This window comes from Gavia stellata, chromosome Z (assembly GCF_030936135.1).
Source record: "Gavia stellata isolate bGavSte3 chromosome Z, bGavSte3.hap2, whole genome shotgun sequence".
Taxonomy (NCBI): Eukaryota; Metazoa; Chordata; class Aves; order Gaviiformes; family Gaviidae; genus Gavia; species Gavia stellata.
Genome location: NC_082637.1, coordinates 30,620,880 through 30,635,402, shown reverse-complemented (window position 1 = coordinate 30,635,402; position 14,523 = coordinate 30,620,880). Strand labels below are relative to the sequence as shown.

Below are 14,523 nucleotides of genomic sequence, written 5' to 3'. Positions count from 1 at the left end.
GACACAGTTCTATGGTTACACTTTAGACTGGAAGATAAAGCAGGAAGCGAAAAGAACACTTGCACATTTTCATCAACAAAACAAAATAAAATCTAAGTTAAACATTTCTGTGACTTGCTTATCAGTCAAGGTTGCTCTCATGCAAAATCTCCTCCTTAGGCTCAGTGCTGCTGCAAAATCTCTTGCCATTTACTCTTTGCTACATGAATACGTTTGGCTGTGACCTCTACGAGAACTTTCCTGAAGCAAAAGGCATTACCTGGCGCTGGAAATTCAGTAACCTAAGTGCCTTCAACTCCACTGTAGCTTTGGTTCGCAGGTCAGGGGGCAGAGAACCAGGCAAGTTCTCCAATTCCTGGATTCTGTGAGCAATTCGAGCCTGAAGCCTAAGTAAATAGAAAACTGGATAAGACATCACGAAAAAACCTGTAAGTGATCATCAAAATTATACAGTAAAAATAGGCAGTTTATCTCAGGCATTTATTTGGCTTTTACTAATTGATTCTGAACTAACAGGCTTTTGCAGAGATTACATTAGGTATCCTTTTCCACTTTGAAAATAAATTGTCAAAAAATGAAAACACCCCTTGGCCCTTCTTTTAATTTTGACTAAAAGTATACGTGTGAAAAGAAACTTGGGAATTTTATTTTACTCATACTATACAGGATTCTGATTTCAAGCTTCTTTGATGGGTATGGTTTTATGCACAGTATAGTCAGTGATGACACAGACAGAACCTTCCTTAATATCTGAAATTCTACTTGCGTATTTTATTGACAAATGAAAAGTATTCACAGTAAAGTATTCACACTTACATAGCTGTTACACTGTAAATCAGATTCTATTTCACTCTTCCTTTACAAGCTCCTTTTGCATTCATTTGCAATTTCAAGAGAGAGAGAAAAAGAGAATAATGGACAAGCCAGACAGAACTTGTTTTTTTCTTTTTTACATTGAAAACCAAGATCACAAAGCTAACAGTTACACAGTTTTTGTGTTTTTATTTACAAGAGTACTTCTGTGAACTGCAAATTTTGCCAAGGCACTAAAATAACAGAGCCCAAAATTTTAAGTTATGCAAAAGCTGCATCTAAGTTCAACTGAATCAGTGCCCTCCATTTCCCACATGCTTTAGGGAAAAAAAACCACAAAAAAAACCCCAACCAAAACCAAATACACACACCCGTTTGTGAAGAACATGCCTGCTGCTGTGTTCCTGCAATGAGGACTTTGCAAAACAAGTGATGCACACCTCTTCCTCATTAACTGGGGTCAACAGCAGAGGTTATGCTTACACATTCAAACCTGACTGGCATGGATGCCATGCAGTAAGCCATGAAGATACGTAAGAAAAGACTTTGCAGAAAACAGAAAGAAACCACTGACAATCTACAGGACAGTAGCAAGTGTATTTTTTTTAATTAGCAATGAGAAGGTAGAAAAAAGCCCTTCCACATAATAGAACAACTTTAAATTACAGTCATTATTAGCTTTAAGAGATCTATTCAGTGAGATTAAAAAGCAGCATTGTATTTTGAAGAAAGTGTTAAAGAGAGTTTAATAAAAGCACGGTATGAATTGTTTGTTCTGGCCAGATTTCAAGGAATACAACAAGTTTAACAGCTCTCCACATATGAATAATCTAAACTTCTTATATTGATAAGAATTTTAAATACCTAAGTTTCTTTTTATCCACCTTTAGTCACACAGAGATTGACAACAATTAGCATATAATTTCATCTCAAATCAATATATGCTGCAAATAGCTTCTCGGCACAACCATGTGAATAAAACAGCAACATTGACTCTCCATTTTCCTTCTGTTTGTTAATACACATTGTAACCTTTTTTATAATCAGATCAAGGCTTTTCAGGGAGAAGCAGCAGTCTGCAGATGTTTCATTACATCCAAAGTTTTCTCAGATCCTGCAATACGTTAATGGGTGCATTACTGCTTTTCCATCCGTACTGGTCTATTTAGCACATGGTTAATGAATAGGAATGCTATACTGTACTTCTAAGCGCCTATTTAATTAATTGTTTGATGAAAAAAACTACGTAACTTCCTAGTAACAAGGAAAGGAAAAAAGAAAATTAGATGTAACTTTGTTAACAGCAGAAACTAAAGTATTTCACGCTTACAATAATGTTCTGTATGTAAGACATGCTCTAATACGTAAATCATGTACATGATCCACTAAGAAACAGAAATGTGTATGCAGCAGCATGGATTCTCCCCCAAAAGTCTGACGTTACACACTTGAGCGGTGTGTATACAACAAGAGAAATAGCCAAATACCTCAGCAATTAACTTCTCATCATGTAGCTCATGAATTAGCACTAAATTACTGTCTCCCTAGCAGCACACTTTGCACCTTTAGTCCAGAAACACCATGTTCAAGGTCACTGTTGCAGTTTAACCCTGGCCAGCAACTAAGCACCACACAGCCTCTCATTCACTCCCTCCCCACCCCCAGAGGAATGGGGGCAGAATCAGAAAGGTAAAAGTGAGAAAGAAACTCATCAGTTGAAATAAAAACAGTTTAATAGATAAAAAGAAGGTGGTTTTTTTTTTAATTGTAAGCCAAAGAGAGACAAAAGTAACAAAGAGAGAGGAAAATAAAACCCAAGAAAGACAAGCAATGCAAATGAAAACAATTGCTCACCACCAACCAACCGATGCCCAGTCAGTTCCCAAGCAGCGGGACCCCACCAACCTCCCCCCTAGTTTTATTGCTGAGCATGATGATGTCATAAGTTATGGAACATCCCTTTGGTCAGTTGGGGTCAGGTGTCCGAGATGTGTCCCCTCCCAACTTTTTGTACACCCCCAGCCTACTTGCTGGCAGGGCGGTGTGAGGAACAGAAAAGGCCTTGATGCTGTGTAAGCACTGCTCAGCAGTAACTAAAACATCAGTGTCTTATCAACACTATTTTCAGCGCAAATCCAAAACACAGCCCCATACAAGCTACTGTGAAGAAGTTTAACTCTATCTCAGCCAAAACAAGTACAGCCACTGACTAAACCTAATCTGTAATTTTCAAGAATTCCTAACTTAATCAGATTCAAAGCTCACACTTTCCCACAAGAAGACACTATACCAAAATTTTACCTTTTGTGTCTATCTATATGTTTGAAATATGAATCCCTAAAATACCTATGTGATAATTCTGTCTTTTCATGAAAATCAGTAATTCAAACTAATCTAAGTATTTCAAAGTATAATGCCCCTTTAATAAAAAAAATAACTACTGAGAGATCTCAAGAGACAACCATTTCATAAAGCTTTTGCTAACTTCACTGGTTTCAGGATACAAACGTTTATATTGACCTTTTTCTACTCCCTCTCTAAGAAGAAAGTGTGAATACATCATGTTTCTGTATTAAAATTGCCTATACTAAAGCTAAGTCTAGCACCGTCCAAAGCACAAAAGCTGTTAAACTGCTTTTTTCAAAGCTTTTGTCTGATGTTACTTACACAGTTTTAAATAATGGGAAGAATTCCAGAAGTTCTAAGCATTCTGGTACGCAAAGCAAAACCAAATTCCAGCAGTGTTCAAAATTAAAAAAGCTTGGATCATTGTCTATGTGCTACCATAAAAAATAAAACCCTTCTGTTGCAGAATCCCTATCAAACTTCCACCTCATATACTCTGCCAAGAAGATCAGGATATTTAGAACCTAATGGATATGCTGTATCTGCAACCAGTTCTCCATATTAGTAAATGCAACACCACTATTTTCTGTCACTCCTCACTTTTCTCCATTTATGCATACTAAGACATAATAGTTTGGAACAAACAGTGCAATGGAGCAGGGCTGGAAAGACAGAAGGAGTAACAATTTGAGGTTAACTGATGCAGAAAAGATTACATTATACTGGCCATATGATTCTTGGCTCAAGTTAGCGCTACAATTCTTCACTCAGAGCAACTAGGAAACCGTATACTGGTGTGTTCTACAAGGCTTCTGAAAAAGATGTTAGAAAACAGCAATTGCTCCTGCTGAAACAGCTATGGCCATTCAGTCCTAAGGTAAAAAGGGTAAGACTAACAGAATGACCACAACAACATGCCAACAAATTACTTAAGCATTATCTTACACAAAATAAGACCTTTTTTGGGATCAAGGCCTGGATTCTGGACACGGCACCACATCCTAAAACACTTCACGGTGTTTTACCTTCGTAAAGCAGAAGTCATTAAACCAGTCTCCAGTGAGATCACCATCCCTTTTGGCTACCTTCCCCTACAAACTCATTGTTATATTAACTGGAAGATACGTTATCACCCCAAAACAAGCAAATACGCTAAGGGCAATTTCTTTCCTCTGACTGATAATGATCAGGAACATATTTTAGGTGCAGGTCAAGATCCTTCTGCCCGGCAGATTCTCAAGGTCAATTTTTTAATAGCCTTTTTGATGGGAAGAGGGAAGAAGTCTCTTTCTAACTCCACAAGAAATGTCATCCTCTATACTTTGTAATGAATATAATTCACCATCTCATTAGGGCACTCAGGAGGCAACTTTTAAAAATCATGCTTCCTGGTAACGTTTATTGTTCATCTTGCCTGTGACTTCCTTAATATTCTCTCTACTCTTTTGTAGTCCAGCCAATGCTAACATCACTAATAAAATTTGGTTTTGCTGTGGCCACTAACTTATCAGCCTTTTGACCTGCACTATTCTCTTCTAACTCCCCTTTTGTTTGTAATTCTGAAAACTTTCTGCACTGAATTGTTTTCTCTGTAGACTACAAGGATTTTGATTTCCTAACTTTCAGTGTTTGCAGCATCCAAGTAATACACTAACCCAGCAGAGTCCTTGAGGCTGTTTTAAACTTACCTGGTTTGCAATGATACTGCAGTATGCTTTACTAGTTCGTAACTTGGGGTAGAATTAAATCATTGTTTGTGTTTGACACGTACTTCTCTTTGACACAGTCTCTCTCTGGAAACCCAGTTTATACTATTATCACTACAGTAGTTGATGGCAAGGAGTTTCAGTTGAGAAAGTGAAAAACAACAATCCGCATATGCATTTGAATCTTGTTATTCGCTTTTACCTATATTCACGTTCTTGGAGTATTTCAACAGGATCCAACCCTTGTGGCTTCTGGATAGGGCTGATGCGATTCTGCTTTTGCTGTAGCTGCACAATGGGTGAAGGCTGTCCAGGTGGTGGCTGTGGTACAGAAGGCCCAGGCAAGGCGGCAGCAGGCTGGGCAGCAGGGGGGGCAGGAGAAGGCCTCCCACTAGGGGGTGGCGCAGGAAGCTTTTGCTGCGCGTTGGAGACACTCATATCTGGGGCTTGGCCTGAATCATAAAAAGTACTTATTCTTAACATGAAATATGGAACACAGGAAGAAAATCAAGACAGCTTCCGAAGACAGAATGCGAAGCTAAGGTAAACACTCAAAATTACCAGAGAAAGCACACTAAGATAGACTACACTCCGTATTTAAAAAAACATACTAAAATGCAAGGATACCATACATTGCAGGAAGTGGCCCAAAGAAAAACAACACACCTGAAACTTTATGATGAAGGCCATTTCTTTTCCCATTCCTGTTGACTTTTAATTCTAGCATTAGAAGTAGTAAAACAGCTGTAGAACTGATTTCGTGTAAGTGTAGGGCCTAATTCTGCCTCTTGTTCACTATCCTTGCACCTCTTAGAAGGCATCTATAATCACAACCTGACAACATGCACAAGCAGGTCTGCTTTTAGACCTCTATCAGAACTAGACAGCCATATCAAAATTTCAACAACTGTACTTAGAAGTATCTGTCACATATAAATAGCCTTTGTTTTATTACGATCTCCTATTAATTGTGTTTAAGTATTTCAAATACCAGGAATTCGATTACTGTTTTATCGTACAGCATTCTAATCATCTTGAAAAATAACACCTCAGTTAACATGAAAATAATACCTGCCATTTATAGACACTGAGGGTCACAGATTGCAAGTCATCCATGCATTCAGATGTTCAAAAATTGTCACTGACAACAGACATTGCAAGAATAAAGATGTCACTTATTTGTTTGAGGACTAATAGTAACTTAATGCTAGGAAAAACAACTACAAAGTACACCTGCAATCTTGTAATCAATCTTAATTCAAACCCAACACCCTAAAATCTAGATTAAAAAGATTCCTTCAGAGATCAACATTTGTCATTCACATATCTGCAACAAACTCCAGAAAAGGAACCTGAGGACAAGCTGTAGATTCTGTATTTAGCAACACTGCATTTCAGCTTATAAAAATTAAGGAAAGAAAGCAAGCCCACCAAAAGCCTCTGTATAGTCTCAGTTTTCAGGGAATCATACAAATTCAACTGTAAAACAAACACTACCACAAACGACTGTTTAATGAATGAAAAATAAATTAAAATAAATAAGCACAATCTTTAAAAATACATCAAATAAAACCTCCAAAGAGATACTGCAAGGACAGACAATTTTTTTTTTATTAAAAAAACAGCAATGAAAGAAGACAAACAGTAAGCAGCTTATAGTTAAAAAGGAGAGACATATTATTATGACATACTGGATTATTCAGATAAAACTATCCATCTAGCAATTCTGTATACCTGACAGCATTTTTTAGTAGCAGCACTGGAGGCAGATGGCACTGTGCCTGGTAAACTCATACATACAACCTCTCAAGAAACACTTTCCCCCCTCTTTATTATCCTACTCAAACTGTAAGTATTCACTGAGAGTATTTCAAGAAAAGCAATTCTACATCTGATTACATACTAGTATTTCATTTTCTTTTTATGTTGCCCTAAGTAGCTGACTAATGACAGAGAATTTTTTATGAAATCAACTACCACGGAGTCAGCACTGTCCCCAGATTTCCCTACAAGCAACAACATAGCATAACATTTCTACTGTATAAGAAGCCTGTGTTATTCACAACCCTGCAATACTGTATTTACTTTTAAGTCTCTCTAACAAAAAAACACAAAACTTCAAACAATATATATTATTAGGCATTTCTAATCCTTTTCAACACAATACTTCTTCCACTCCACTTTCAAACAATAAAATCAGCCTGTAAACCCAAATCTGAATGATTGGTTCAAAACCTGATTATCACGCAGGGGGAAAAAAGTTATACTGTTCATTAGATCTCAAAGACTACACTGAACTTTCAAAGCAATCCAATTAAACAAAAAGCAGCCTAATTCTACCATGGTTTGAAAACTTTTGTTTACGGTAACAAAGACTAGCTGAAAGACAAGCTTGCTGCAATCAAGCATACTCAGAACATAACTTATTGAGTAGCTTTTATGGGTGTCCCTCAGGCAGCTTACGTATTTCATTCTGATTTTAAGATGCTTCATGTTCAGGCTGCGTAACAACTGCAGTAATTTCATATGGTCAAGTCATTCATAGATGAATAAATGGTTAGAATCTCCTTGATTCAAGCCCTAGGCACAACAGAGGTTACAATATTTTTCTGCATGCCTGTTTGCCTTCCCTTATTTTTTTCCCCTGCATCTTTTCCCCAAACTCTACTCACATTGTTTAACCATAACTCTGTACATGACATAGAATTAGCATTATACTCCACTATACCTTCAGTCCAAGTTTTAGGGGTAATGGCACCTGTATGCCCAGGCATCCCTGGAGCAGACCCTGGTCCAGTTGCAGCACTACTCATTGTATGTAACCCAATACCTGCAATTTGACATAGGAAAGAAACTTATTAAGATACTAAGCATCTCAAAGTATTCAATAATCATTCTGCTTTCTAGCATACTACTCTATTCAGGCAAGTAGTATTTTTTTTCATTAAATATGGATTTAAGGAGATTTTATTGTGAAAAAATATATGTAATGAAGCGTATTAAAATCACGTCTCCTAAAAAAAAACCTTACTCGGTAGCAGAGCCATATCCACCAAAATGAAGTGACGAATGAAATTACTAAAACCATTACTAAAAAGAAAATAGCATCATCTTAATCCTTGATTTCTAATGCAAACTCAGTAATGGAAGCATTCAGAAACTAACGGGTGCAGGGCATTCAATGTTACATAGTTTTCTTAGGACCAAAATGTGCTTGCTTACTGCACTGTAACATCTATTATCATTAGGAGAAAAAAATAAGAACATTTTCTTTTCCTTATGTTTTTCACTTGACAGCACACTATACATAGTTTTTTTTACTTTCAACACCTAAATAATAAGTCAACTTGCTCCAGATTTTACCTACTTTTCTGCATAGTGACAGGAGACTGAAAATTCACTCTAAGAAAAATGGTAGAATTGCAATCAGTTAAGTATGATTAAGTGTCAAAAAAAGCCAAGCATAATCAGGACTGACACAGTACTGCACAGTGAGATCACTTTTATTTCAGTTTGGACAATATCTTATTAGTAATAGATGTGTTTTACGCATTTGCTCAAGCTTAAAACCAAAGGCTACTGTGCACTTAGATGCTAAAACACAGTCCCAAGTTATAGCCCTGCACGGCACCCATTTCTTAATTTTCCACAGGTAGAACTTCACAAATTACCTGTGCAATGACACAAGGCAGAGATTCACTTACCAGACTGTCTGTTGAAGGCACTGGGAGGCTGCTGCTGTTGAATGCCAGGCAGGGTCCTCTTGCCCTGAACAGCAAGCTGGAGGTTTTCTGGTAAAGGCTGACCCCTAGCTAACATTTTGTATGCTAGAATCTGAGCCCGCAGCTGATGCAGCTGTACAGGGCTGAAAGGGGAAGGACCTCTGTTAGGTTGATTCATAACTTGTGGGTCTCCTGGTATAATGGGTCCTGGCTGGCTGGGAGTCATCTGGGGTGGAGTTGGACCTCCTCCAGACATTGGACTGGACACATGCTCTGGTGCTCCTAGTGGAGATGGGTGTGGAGACATATAACCTAAAACAGGTAAGAGGATCACAAGAGCCCTTTGGTTAATCAAATCTAAATTCTATCAAATTTCTTTAACAGTACATAGAGTATAAAAATGTCTGTCTCAAGTCAGGATAGCTGTAGTATTTTCTGCAAGAACAAAAGTGCAATCTGAAGTTTGCTGGGATATCAAGATAGCCTCATGAGCTATTCTTTGAGAAGAACTATGATTATATAGTCCAGTTATTCCTAAAAATAACAATTACCCTCACATTTGGAGTAAGACTAACTAAAACATGAAATACATCACAGAAGCACCAGGATGTGGTACAGTTTCACTACAATGTTGGACAAATTGCGGAACACATGCAGTGAAGTCTGCCTACTTTACAGCTTAATATTTTATTTTGATGCATGCATGTAAGTAATATACCCATTCACTGATTCAGGCCCTCTTTGCCAAAACTCACCAACATGCAGAAATAGAAACAGATGGTATTCAATTCCTATACAATTCCTCTTTAATTTATATAGACTAAAGGTTTGAGCTAGACAAGGAATGTTCAATATCTTTTACCATCTGGGTGCTCAAGAACTTGGAACACCAACTGCAAGCACAAAAATCACCTTCTGAAGAAGCTGCTGAAGACTGTAAAGTTCCAGAAGTGAACGTTCTGAAGTGAACGGTGCTTGTATCTTATTATAGCACTTGCAAATGCAGTGTGTTTAAGTTTGAATTTTAATTACACTTAATACATATTTCCTTGAGTTTCACAAGGCATCCATGAAAGGAGATGGCATAGATTTTTGGTGAGATTTCCAAGAATATGTAGCATACCAGAGAAAAAATATAAAGAGCAATCCTTCAGGTAACACACAACAGACAGCTAGTTTTTAAAGATGTCCACCAAGAGTTAAAAAGAGGTAACAATATTTACCCACGTCACTCTGGTACTGTGGAGCACAAATAATGCTCTTATCAATTTGAAAAGCCTGAAAAACCTTTAAAAAAAAAAATCAAGAAATCTTCTGGCTCACTTACATATTCTTTAGCAAGCCATGGATCACTGAACTCCAAAGTTCATGCCACAGTTCATGGTTCTGTGACACCAAATCTACTCTTCCTCCACTCTTCCTGACACTTTAAAGTGAAAACTACATCAATTTCATCTATACGTAGTCCAGATCACAGAAGCAAGTAACTTTGCCTTCTCTTTAGCTTCACTGTTCTTATTGGCCTTTCAGTAAGGGCAACATAGGCAAAATCTCGAAGTAGTCTCAACTTTTCTGAGATGACAGCAGCTGTAAGTCACTAGAACTTAGGTAAGTGGATAGATGAGAGTGCTAAAGATTGAAAGTCCATCAATGCTGAGGTCTGGGGACGAAAATATTCTACAACAAAGTAAAGGCTGTAAATGTCTGAGATAAAGGACAAAGAAGTGAGGATTTCAACTCTTCCAAAAAAGGAAAATGAGGTAGAAGTACAGTATGGAAAAAATGGGTTTGTGATGGGAAAAGACCAGATAAGACAGAAACAGACTGAGTTCAATTTTGTAACTAAAGATGATGACAGGAAAAGAAGAAGAATAAGAAAGAAGTGAGAATAAGAAAAATTAAGCAGTTCAAGAGAAAAATAGGGAAGTGAGGTGAGGAGTTCAAGGAAAAGGGAGAAAGACACTCTAAAAAGTTGAAATTACTGAAGTTATTTACTAGGTCAATATAAAAATTTTTTATACATCCCTTGGTGGTCATAAAAGCTATGATAAGTAACTGTAAGTTTACTCCACTCACTCATCTCCTTCCACTAACTTACTTTTGCCTCAAGTTTTTGTTTGTTTGTTTTTTTAAGAAAAGAGGGGAAGCTACAAATCCCTCTTGCTGAGCACACTGCTTTAAAAGAACAACCACTATGCCACAACAAAAACCAAAATATACAACTGCATTATTGTTTTATACTATAAAATGGGGTTTACTGCAATGTTTATCCATTACTATTACATTTCTAAATTTCAGAATTTACTTTAAATAGCACCTACTTTGAATTACATTGTTTTCAAAACTGCCTTTCAAAGAAGTTTCGTTGCCCCCTCAAGTTATATTGTCCAAGTTATACATTCATTAATCACTGATAGATTTCAGACCCAGGATCTTGAAATCCATCTGGATTACAAAAATCTAAAACTGTGGTAAGATATTGAGCATATACTTTCAGTCCTGACAGTTCCAGCTGCAAGTCTGTGACTACATTTTGCAGAGAGGAGTTTTTAAAGCAGGCATTTTTTGAGCTTTTGAGATATATATTACTTACACTTCCCCTCTCCCTCAAAGTCCTATGCATTAGGATTCTTGGCAATAGGAAACTAGGCTTGACAAGAGTAAGAATGAAAACAAAATTCCAATAAAATATCTCAGGAAAGAACAAAAGCCTTCCAAATGTCTTGTAAAGGCTCTAAATATGGCACTTACAGAACCTAAATTTCATGATGCCATATGGAAATTTTCCTTTTTGAGTTTGCAAACCTTCAGAAGATTTAGCAGCGTGACAATAAACACAGTCAAAAGCCTGTCCTAATAAAGTCTCTACACCACTTGCTTTTTTCCTATATTATTACACATACTCTAATACAAGTGAGTACACACACATGCACTCTGAATAAGGACACGTGAAAACTCATGAAGATTGAGTTTAACCAGCATATGTCATGAAAGAAAAAAAATTAAAAGACACAGTCCATATGAATGTTTAATATACAGGCGAGGACAAACACCTTTATGAACTTTGCAACTATGCTTTCATTTGCTACAAAGCACTTCAAATGCATTTTTGCATGGCACACACGAATTTCCACAATAAGTATTCAAAAGGCTTTTAAATACCTAGCTCATTAATTGTTACTTGCTGAACTGCCAAGTACCCCTTCCTCTAGATTTTCCACAGAAAATTTTTTTTCTATTCTTCATAAATCATTCTGTTTAATTTAACCTTCAGAATGGAAGATGGCAAAAGCACTGAATGATAAGGTTGCAGAACACTCGCAACAGCAGAGTTCTATGTGCTGACAAAGAAAAACAGATAACCTTTAGTTTTGAAAAATACAGAGTAAAGACACCCAACACCAGGAAAGGGAGGCCAAACAGCCCAACCCATCATTTAAAGCCGTGGTAACTCCAAAGCTTTATCAGGTTTCTCCAGGTCTTATCTAGGTGAGTTCCGAAAATCTCCAGTGATGATGATTCTTGATCACTCTCATGGTTAATTTTCTTTCCCTAAGTCCCATCAGAATTTCACTTACACGACTTGTGACTTTTTGTGCTTTTGCTATGCACCTGAGGGAAGTCTGGTTCTGCCTTCTCCATAATTCTTCAATGGGTCGTAGAAGAGGCTACATCAGAAATCTTTCTTGAGTTTTCATTAGTTAAAAAGCACTGCTTTCTTAAGTGTATGCATAATTAGCAACACTCTTTTCATCCCACTTTGGTATCAATTTGTTTGACAGAAATACATCACAACATGTCATAAACAATGCATATTCTTTACACTATTGTCACTGGAAGAAAGCCTAGTTCTAACACTTCACCAAACACAAGTATTTTTGGACGGCAGACTGTATAAAAAGTTTCTGCTTTAATTGCTTTTAATTTCACTTTAGTTAACGGAAGCAAAGAACATGTTCCTTATCTGTTTCAAAGCTGAAGAACCAGAGAGCTAAAAATTGAGACATCTTTTTTCTCCACTTTTAATGCTATGATTGAACAGAGGAGAACACATATGAATTCTAAACTCTAGTAACAAATATTAGATAGAAAGAGTCACGGTTTTACCAGTCCAAACACTGGAATATTCAACAGAGGTCTTGACTCCGCACTAAAAATTAAGAAGACTTAAATAATGATTAAGTGTTTGAAGATCATATATGTCAAATCTTTCTGCTAAAACTGATATCAAGGGTATATTTTTCCTCAAAAATGTGACTCTAAGAGAATTTTTGGATTAGGAAGATATAAATAGAATTGAAGAAATTTAGTTGTGTAAACTATGACTTCAACCATCAATTAAAGTTAATTTTTTAAAAAAATAAGGAATCAAGTACATGCCCACAATATACAGTAGGGAAGTATAATGTCTTGGAACACAGTGGAAAACATGTTCATGTTGGACTGAAGCTACAAACTTTCTTAAGGTAAGCAAGATATACTTGCTGTCAGTAGGGAATTTCATGTGACACAAAACCTACCATAAATACTTGGGTAATCCTTATCCCAAGGTTAATTATCTTCATTAAGTAAGATGCAAGTATTTAATACAGTCTGAATTCATCTAATATAAATTTTCAGGTACCAAAATTCACTACTTTTTTTTTTTCAAAGATAAAGGATCCATCTATTGCACGCCTTTCTGCCACCTGTGAATTTGCAGACTGATCAACTAATCTTTTAATTCTCTCTCTGACAGAATGAAAAATGGAGTTTAACATTCTCCAGGCAAAAAAACAAGTCTTCCAAGTTTCAAATCATTCCTTTATTTGTCTTCTAAATAAGGCACAATTTCACAGAATCACAGAATTGTTAAGGTTGGAAGGGACTTCTCAAGACCATCCAGCCCAACCCCCTGCTCAAACAGGGTCAGCTAGGGCAGGCTGCCCAGCAATATGTCCAGTGGGGTTTTGACAATCTCCATGGATAGCAACTAGACAACCTCTCTGGGCAACCTACTGCACTGTTCAGCCACGTTTACAGTAAAAGCATGTTTTCTTTATGTTCCAGTGGAATTTCATGTGTTTCGGTTTGTGCCAACTGGCTCCTCTTCCGTCACTGATAATCCCTGCAAAGAGTCTGGCTCCCTGTTTGTCACTCTGTCCCATCAGGTATTTCCAAGCTTTATCTTTTTCAGGCTATGCAGTTTCAGATCACTCAGCCTCTCCTCATACAAAAGATGCTTCAAACATTTGATGCTACCTTAAACATTTCTCAACATCTTTCTGAACTGTAGATACTAGAACGGAAAACAATACTACAATACAGCCTTCAGCTAATTCATTAGAAAAGGTGATACAAATCCTCAATTAATATGCCCCTGCTTCTGTGTGCAGGTAGTACATTCCAAGTCATGGTTGCAAACACTGTATATGGCAATACACATTTAAGTCTGCCAGAATACCCAAAACTCTTTTAAGCCTTTCTGCTTTGTACGATACAGTCTCATGCCACCTACACAATAAACTACTTTGCTCCTAGACATACAATGCTGTTGGCTGTGCCAAAATTCACACTCAAGAAATAAGCACATTCTACTGAGCATCCTGATCAGCCTTTGTAACCAACTTGTTTCTTATTTACTGCTAAACCTCTGTGCTATCCACCAGTTCTATCAGCACTGATTTTACACTTTTTTCCAGATCACTGACAAATACATTGAACAGCACTGAACCAAAATGGAGTTCTACAAGACTAACTAGAAAAATCCAAAATTGGATAATCATCTTCTAAGTACAGTTAGTTTTATAATCTGTCATTTAACTAGCTTAACATATTTAATATAGGTTATTGATTATTGATTTTACTTAGTGTTACCTGTCTCATAAATCAGAATGTCATACAGTAACAAGCCAAGCACCTTTTATAAGTGACAAAGGCAAAGTTGTGTCTATCAT

The 14,523-nt window shown here is 36.9% G+C and overlaps 1 protein-coding gene across 1 annotated transcript in view; it reads right to left on the bottom strand.

The window, feature by feature from the left end:
* Nucleotides 1-14,523, bottom strand: part of SMARCA2 (SWI/SNF related, matrix associated, actin dependent regulator of chromatin, subfamily a, member 2) — a 121,195-nt gene that overhangs the window by 84,463 nt on the left and 22,209 nt on the right. Inside the window, exons 4-7 of the mRNA XM_059834444.1 lie at nucleotides 8,570-8,899; nucleotides 7,594-7,695; nucleotides 5,068-5,317; nucleotides 260-386 (exon numbers count right to left, since the gene is read on the bottom strand). Of these exons, the coding sequence (XP_059690427.1) occupies nucleotides 260-386; nucleotides 5,068-5,317; nucleotides 7,594-7,695; nucleotides 8,570-8,899 (809 nt within the window). The remainder of the gene's footprint in view (nucleotides 1-259; nucleotides 387-5,067; nucleotides 5,318-7,593; nucleotides 7,696-8,569; nucleotides 8,900-14,523) is intronic.